We start from the raw sequence: 8,752 nt of genomic DNA, 5'->3' as shown, positions 1-8,752 counted from the left end.
CTGAAGGGTGTCACAGTTTCTTCCATGGGAACAATTAAAAAAGGTGATTCAGGATGTTTTACCCTATGAAAATGAGGTAAAATGCTTTGTTTGATCATGTTTCAATATTCCTTTTCTCATTTAAGGAACTTTCAAAATTTCCCTTCATTTTGGGTTGATGTGATAGATGACAAGTAGAAGAGGCAACGGTAAAGTCACCTACTCTACTCTATCTTCCTAATTTATTCACAAACAAAATCATCTAATGGTCTGTGTAAATCTTATCTTTCCATCTATCTATCATATTTGTAGATTAGTTAGGATCATGGAGACTGTTTTCTCGGGAGGCATGGCTGTATCATTCATAATTCAGGCACCAACCACTATTAGAATTATCTCATTCAATTCTTTTTACTTTTAAAAATAAATCCTGATAAATTTGAGGGTCCAACTCAAAATTAATTGGCAATGAGTGAAGAAGTTCAAAAGCTTATAAGGAAAGAGACAAGGTAATTTGTGTCCAATGTGAAATTAAATTCAACACGTCCCCACATATGTGGAACTTGATCAAAGCACGTGGAAATATAAACTAAATGACGTGAAGGAGAGAAAGACCCACAATGAATGAAGAGGTTTAGGAGCTTATAAAGAGAGAGACAATGCAATTTGTGTCCAATGTGGGACTAAACACAACAAATTCTTCTAATAAGTATTCCTAATGAGTAACCTCACAGACTTGGACTACAATTTTGTTCTTGTGACTAAATTTCCTTTTGTTGCCCCATGTTTTAAAACATAGTGCTCGTGAGACAATACGAGTTGTAAATGCTTAGTAGATTGCTCACCAATTCATATACGGAACCTGGCCTTTTTTCACTTAATTGTTTGTGGAATTGATAAATAAAAAATTAAGTTGCTATTGTCTTCTTTTCAGAAAAGCAGTCACAAGATGAGAACGCTCATTAGGAAGGGGTACATCTTGCATTTGTCTTATTTATTCTTTTAATTTAGACCATAAATGATAAATTTTTTTTTATCTTCAATGGGGTTTTCAGATTTGTTTTTAGATTTTTTTTCCTAATGAATTTGTCTGAACTCTCACTTTGTTGTTTTTAGATGATTTTTTAATGGGTTAAGTACCATTGAAAAATATCAGATTCGACAGTCCAAAGTTGTCAAATTTATATTTTCGACGGTTCAAAGCTGTTGAATTTAATTATTCCGACGGTTTTAAGATCGACGAAATAATAATTCTATAGCTTATGGCCGTTGAATTTTTTTTCGACATGACCCAATAGTACGACTAAATTCGACGGGTGAGACTGTCGAATTTTGATAAGATTTTGGACTGTCGAATTTAGGGTATTTTCACGTAGTGATATTTGGGTCAAAATCACACAATGTGAAAAAAGTCCATATTTGAGATTCGACGGTCCAAGGCCATTGAATTTATAAAATTTGACGGACTTCAACAGACAAAGGTGTCGAATTTTTCATTGTCAAATATTTTTTTCGGCAAGTCAAAATTGTCAAATTAATAGATGATGAGATAAATTCGACGGTTTAGAGCCGTCAAATCTAGGGAACATAAACATTTTGACGGCCCTTGACCATCGGAATTCGATTTAAAAAATTTGTGGGCCTTAGCCCGTCGAATTTTCATGTAGAATTTTCCAGTTTTCACATAGTGTCAGAACCGAGCGGACATAAGTCAGTTCTAGAAAATAAAAATCAGACTAGAACAAAATTGTTTATAGAACCAAATCAAACTAAGGTCGGTTTGATTGTTCAGTTATATGGGTTTCCAATATCCTATAAACTTGCTTGGAAACACCATATTTTTAATGATAAACAAATAATAATGAAAATAAAATTTCATATAATAAATCTTTAATATATTCATAAAAGAAATCATTAGTCTATCCATAAAAAAAGAAATCATTAATCAATGTCTTAATTCCTAAAAAGTAATAAGTCATTAAAGGTTCGATTCATGGTTTGGCTCATTCTATACAATCATGGACTGAAAATCAAATCGAATTGATCAGTTCTCCATTTTCTTAACCTGAAATCAAAACGTAACTTGTTCCAAACCAAACTAACCTTAAAGCCATCAGTTTGGCTCAATTCTCGATTTGAACCCAACCAAGTTGCACCCCTAGAGAAGATTAGGGATGTAAATGGGTTGGTTCCTAAGGAATTTAGAATCATAACCATTAATATTAGATCGATTCCGGTTCTTGTTGGTTCTGGGTCTAGTTATAAGATTTTTGAAACCGAAACCGAAATCGGAACCGCCAAAAATCACGAGTACCCATCGATTCCGATTCTCAAGAATTGAATGAGAAAAAAAGTATTTCAAATCATTATAACAAAAAAAATTAACATATAATCAACAAAATTATTAACTTAGTTATATTAAAGATAAAAATTTATGTTTTTTTTCAAAAGTAAAAAAATTAATCTTTCTTAAAAGTAATAAATTTTTAACAGAATAACATATTTGTTTCAATCGATAATTTATATAAAAAATTGAAGAATTGTATAGAACATGCATTTATTTTAAAATAAAAAATACCTTAAATGTTTTATAGTATGAAAATAAATGAAAAAATAAATCGATTTCGGGTACCCACGGTTCGGTTTCGATTCCATTTATTTTAGAACTTAACGGTTCTGATTCTTATCGGTTTGATTTTATTTTAGACCCGACTCTAATTGATTCCAATAAAAAAGGATGCGGAACTGTGATTTTCGATTCTAATTACATGAGTACCCATTGACACCCATAAAGACATGGGTTTTAAACTCGTTCAAGACCAAGACGTATCGCCTGAGTTAACTTGGTATCAGAGTAGAACTAGACTAACTCACAAAGTCAATTTTTGATTAAGATTTACGAGTCACAGTTCAATTTATTGATTTGTCTCATGAGACGTTTCAAACGAATAAGAAAACTTGTCCGAGATGACTTGGTATCAAAGCTGAACGATACGAAATGAAATACCGAGTTTAAAAACCATGCATAGAGAAGACCATCTCAAAAGCAAAATCCAGGCGCTAATAAATGGGCTTTTATATTTAACAGCTACCACATACACGCGCCCCATCATTTTGCCAAGTTGACTTGCACTTCAAATTCTTGACACGTGACGTAATTTCGAAACGCATTCATGATCCCGCCATCCTCATTTTCACTAAAATCCAACCTTAGACTCCAACTTATTGCCATTTGGCGAGACCTATCAGCCAAGTGTTATGAGCCAACACACTTTTCATAGGTTATAAAAGGAAGACTCCCCTACTCTCTTAGTAAACACACTGCTCATTAAACATGTCTACTTTCCTTATCATCTTGTTTCTCTTCCTAGCCATGGCTACGAAGGCATCATGCAATAAGGAAGATATGGGTAAATGGGCTTGTTCAACCACTCTTCACAAACAAGATTGTGACTTGGCTCGAAGCGAGGTGGTTCATATGGTTCGTGAAGTTGTTGAGGGTGCTACAAAATGGGCTCGAACCACTTCGAGCCTAGATGAAGTTGGTGGTGGTGGTGATACTTCCTTGAGTGACTGTGTTAAGCTTTATGAAGATTGTGACGACTCGCTTCAACGTTTGTTATTGGTACATGGGCATGACGACGCGGTTACACGGTTGAGTGGAGCTCTTACAAGCCATAGGACTTGCTTGGATGGGCTTCATGAGAAGGGTCGTCTTGTGCCTCATGTTGCTTCTCATAACCTCACTGGTTTGCTTAGTGGAGCATTGGCTTTGTTTGGACGGCATACCCATGAAGAGGGTGGGTTGTTTCATGGTCTTATAACTTTTGCATTGCTACTCCCAAGGGATTGACTCAACGGTAAAATTAGTGATAGGGGTTTGCTCATTTGGTCGTGCATTCAGTGAATTCACAACCAAAAATTAAAAAATGGACTTCTTTGGTCGTGATAGGGGTTAGCTCAATGGTAAAATTAGTGATAGGGGTTTGCTCCTTTGGTTGTGCATTTGTTTGCCTTGGTCGTGAATTCACTTTCATTATTGTTCCATTAATGCTCTTACAACCAGTGGTTCTAGTCATTCTTAAGTGATTTTACCAAAGGGTTCATAGAGGTTGTTCCCATCGTCCTCTTTCTTTGAGGACGATAAAAGAGCACCTGCACTTTCTCACATGGGGGCTCAGCAGTAAAACTAGCAATAGGGACTGGCTCACCGGTAAAACTAGTGATTGGGGTTTGCTCCTTTGGTCTTGCACCAAGAACTGGGTGACCTTGGAACTTACTCTATTGCAAGTTGGAAAACTTCTGTGGGGTTGGGGCATGCGATCAAAGGACTAATCCCTTCCCAAACAATTAGGGCATAAAATGAATTGAATTTTATTCGAAATTTGAGTGATCAAAAATCTGAATTTAGTGGGCCTTAGAGTAGATCCGAATAAAAAAAGGGTCGAATACGATTTGATTAATGTCCTTTGATCCAAGTTGAATTTGGGTTGGATACAATTCCATCCCTATATCTGCCTAAATCCGAATGATATATTGTTTTGAAAATTATATTTTTTAAGTTTTTCAAAATATTATTTTCTACAATTTTAATACAACATGAATTCTTACAAAATAAAAGAATTATAACATTAAAATAGAATAATATAACAATTAGAAGAGAAGTATAATTGAAAAAAAATGGTTAATAATCCAAAATTATCCAATTTGAATCAAGCAATTTGGTTGAGTCAAATCTGGATTCGGATTAAGTGAAAGTAAAATGATTCGGAGATTATTTTATTTAGTAGGATCCTAGTTGGATCCAAATAAATAAATAAAAACTAGGATCTGAATCTAAACAAAGGATGTGGGGGATACCTGTGACATTAAAAAAAGCTTTTGAGTTTCTTTTGCAGACCATAAATATTGTCTTTAAGCGACAAACAGCCTAGTTTGAAGCTATCATGGATTCCCTTCTAGGGTTGCCTCACTTTTACATACTTAGGTGCGACCTTGCATGACACCATGGTTGTCAATGGAATCTAATTGGTCTTCAAAATCCTAGCCCAAACCCACCTGCCTATATGGTTGGATCAGGCAGGACCCTTATTAGCAATCTCCCATTTAGTTCTTGAAAAATTCATGAAATTTTTTATTTTTTTCAATGAAAGTACTATTCTCCGGATTATTGAATTATTTTAAATACTTCATGTATTTTATGATATAAAATAATAAAACTCGTTTTTTATGAATTTTTATAAAATTAAGTGGGAAAAAAAATATTAGTGTAACTTGTTGTATGTTGCAAAGTGTAAACTTGTAAGTTGTGACATACAACACAAGTCGACTTTAAAGAGTCCATGCTTCAAAATTTTGAAGGAATCCACATTTTCAGGTGACAAATGTCCCTTTTATCTTTAAAAAAATAATGACATGGCCCTTTATGTTTATTTGAGATTGCACCTTAATTCTTCAAATTGATGATTTGTCATCACCATCACTATTATATTACCGAATTTTTGATTTTCAATTTTTTTAAATGAGACGGATAATACAAGTATAAACCATATGCCGCATATTTTCCATTTATCAAATTTTAGATTGGACTTTTGAAATCCAAAATCAAATAGAACTCAAATTTTTCACGTAACGGATTTTTGTCGTATTCCGAATTGCTAACAATGGGCAGGACCACGGTAAGTAAAATAATTATACCCAAGCCTGAAGGTATTCGGGCCAGTTATTGGGACATCTGACCAGCCTAGCTCCCAAGGTTAAGCCTGGCCCACTAAATAAACGGATCTAATACCACTACCCAAACTCCCCATCATGCTGAATAGGTCAAAAATCCGGCCCATTACAAAGCCTTTTCAATTGTCACTCAAATTGTACACTATACATCATCAGAGTATCCACACTCCAAGTGTTCAAGTTCTATTTGAATCAAATTGATTTTCTTAGAAAGATTGGTCTTCTAAACAAAATTAGACTGTACTAGTCTGATTAACCATTGGTTTGGTTCGATTTTTTAAATACTAATTGCTTATTTAATTGAGGACAAACTTGGTTTTTTTTTTTTCTTGTTCAAGTGAAATTTTAGTTGTACAATGTTAAAATTGTGACGAAACACACCCTAAGTAAAGTTAGCTTGGACAAATAAAAATCAAATTTTGAACTTAAAAATGACGTAAAAATGCACTTTTTCTTTTTCTTTGAGACTTGGGATCTGTTTTGATGGCTATCTATTCACATTTCACACCCCAAGAAAAGTTTATTCTCTCGAAAAATGACCATCAAACAGACAATTATAATAAGCCCTTTATAATCCATAAGTAAATTTGTATTTCGTATATTGTTGGTGTAGATAGAATGCCTCCAAAAATGAAATCCGACGTAAACCAAGGACTTTTAGCAACATGGGATGCATCCACTTCTAAGGCAGATTATGTCGTGGCCAAAGATGGATCAGGCAGTTACAAGACCATCAAGGAAGCGGTCACTGCACTCGCTCATGGGAGGCAAAACTGGCAACAAAGAGTGGTGATTTATGTGAAGTCGGGGGTCTACATGGAGAATGTGGAGATCGATAGGAACATGAAGAATGTGATGCTTGTCGGTGATGGCATTGAAAAAACGATCGTTACTGGTAATCGGAATGTGGTAGATGGTGCAACCACCTACAGCTCAGCCACCTTTGGTGAGGACTTAAAAAAGACTCTCGTTAGCAATTAAGGAAAGTTCACTATTTAAGTAATACATTAGGAAACGTTTTATTAGTACACTATATACTCCAGGTAGGCAAAAAATACATTATTTTGAAAAAAAAATAAAAATCAGTTGTCTTATACATTTTATGAAAACATAAAATTCATGTATTAATAATAAGGCTAAGAACATAAGAGGAGGCCCTATTTGGGACTACGATCTACTTTCAATTGAAGTGCTTCTATATAATCACTTCTTAAGAATTGAATCGTGAAATCGATTTTTAGTGTTTAGAAGTGCTTCTAGAAGTTGTGGGACATCTGGCGAAATCAACTAGATAACAGATTAGGATGTATGAAGAGCGAAGAAACGACGTGAGAGTGAAATAACCCTAAAAACAATTTTTATCTTTAACTAAAAAAATGGAGGTATTTTCATAACATAGCTCTTAAATTCTGTCGTTTTAGACTTTCTGCAAAAGCGAGAAGCTATAAGCAGGTTTGGGTAGCTTTAACTTTTGGTCTCTTGTCGGTTTTTGGTTTATTCAAAATCCTAAAACTAATTACCTACTAAACATGCTTTTGACAATAAAAAAAATGCTTTTGCTAAAATATTAACACAAATTCAATGGGCCATGGCACACAAATTTTAGAAACCAAATTACGATGGCCTCATGACCGTTGAAATTTTTTTTATGTTTCCCAGATTCAATGGCTTTGAGCCGTCGCTTTTCTCCCATCCTCCATTAATTTGACTGTTTTGGCCCGTTGAATAAAAATATTCGACGCCTTAATCTGTCGAAATTTATGAAATTCAATGCCCTTGGGCCATCGAATATGGGCTTTTTTCATGTTGTGAAAGTTATCTATTATATTACCATATTGATCCCACATAAGGGGCAATGCGAATTAGAGAACCCCGAAGTATGATGACCGCTGATTCAATGAATCAAACTCACAAATATGATCATTCGATAGATCAAATGTAGCCAAATCTTCTGATTGTTTGGGTATCAAACATAGTTAAAAGTTTTGTATCATAGTTCTAAAACTTCCAAAAATTGATTTGTTTGGGATGGCATATGTAGGTGTGTCTGGTGATGGTTTCTGGGCAAGGGACATGACCTTTGAGAACACAGCTGGTCCCCAAAAGCGACAAGCAGTAGCTCTAAGGGTAGCTTCAGACTTATCATTCTTTTATCGGTGTGGCTTCAAAGGGTTCCAAGACACTCTCTACGTGCACTCACTAAGGCAATTCTATCGTGATTGTCATGTGTACGGCACAATTGACATCATATTTGGCAATGCTGCTGTAGTCTTCCAAAATTGCGACATCTATGTAAGAAGGCCCATGGACCACCAAGACAACATCATAACAGCACAAGGAAGGGATGACCCAAATCAGAACACCGGGATCTCGATACATGCATCACGTGTTACACCAGCATCAGATTTCCAATCAGTAACGGGATCGTTCAAGAGTTATCTAGGTAGACCATGGAAGGAATACTCGAGGACGGTATTCATGAAGACAGATCTTGAGGGGTTGATTGATCCAAAGGGGTGGCAGGAGTGGAGTGGAAACTTCGGGCTATCAACCCTATATTATGGAGAGTACATGAATTCGGGAGATGGTGCTTTTACAGGTGCTAGGGTTAAGTGGCCTGGGTTTCATGTGTTGACCGACGTTCGTGAGGCGGATACATTTTCGGTTAGTAGGTTCATACAGGGGGAGTCATGGATACCAATGACTGGTGTGCCCATCTCATTTGGAATTAATTAACCTTTAAATGAGTCTCCATGACTTAGCATGTTATAATGCCCAATGGCTGGTACAATAAAATAATCAAATTTGATTATTTAATTGTTATTAATAATATTGATTAAAGAATTGTTTTATTGTTACTTATTGGAGGCGATGGAAGGTGCAACTTAGCTAAATGGTACCCCCCCCCATTAACCACTTATCCCTTGCTTGTTTAGCAAAAAAAAAAAAATTTGGAAGTGATGAGTAGCTAGTATGATAACATTGGTGATATACTAGTCAAGCTATATAAATAGTATGAAAAAAATGCAACCAAGCAATA

General features: G+C 35.2%; 1 protein-coding gene across 2 annotated transcripts; it reads left to right on the top strand.

The window, feature by feature from the left end:
- The first annotated feature begins 3,299 nt into the window (after positions 1-3,299).
- Positions 3,300-8,524, top strand: LOC147393483 (Plant invertase/pectin methylesterase inhibitor superfamily). 2 transcript variants are annotated; one of them, XM_086455380.1, is made up of 3 exons: positions 3,300-3,779; positions 6,326-6,658; positions 7,754-8,524. In XM_086455380.1, the coding sequence occupies exons 1-3, from the start codon at positions 3,314-3,316 to the stop codon at positions 8,446-8,448; spliced, it is 1,494 nt and encodes a 497-aa protein (XP_086311506.1). In that variant the 5' UTR covers positions 3,300-3,313; the 3' UTR covers positions 8,449-8,524. The 2 variants fall into 2 exon arrangements, with proteins under 2 accessions (XP_086311506.1, XP_086311507.1); XM_086455381.1 differs by having other exon boundaries at positions 3,300-3,783; positions 6,330-6,658.
- The last annotated feature ends 228 nt before the right edge of the window (positions 8,525-8,752 follow it).

Source organism: Akebia trifoliata, chromosome 10 (genome assembly GCF_017979445.1).
Source record: "Akebia trifoliata isolate Shusen 1 chromosome 10, ASM1797944v1, whole genome shotgun sequence".
In the NCBI taxonomy this organism is placed as follows: domain Eukaryota; kingdom Viridiplantae; phylum Streptophyta; class Magnoliopsida; order Ranunculales; family Lardizabalaceae; genus Akebia; species Akebia trifoliata.
Note: the sequence above shows the minus strand (reverse complement) of the source record. Positions and strands in the feature narration are given on the sequence as shown.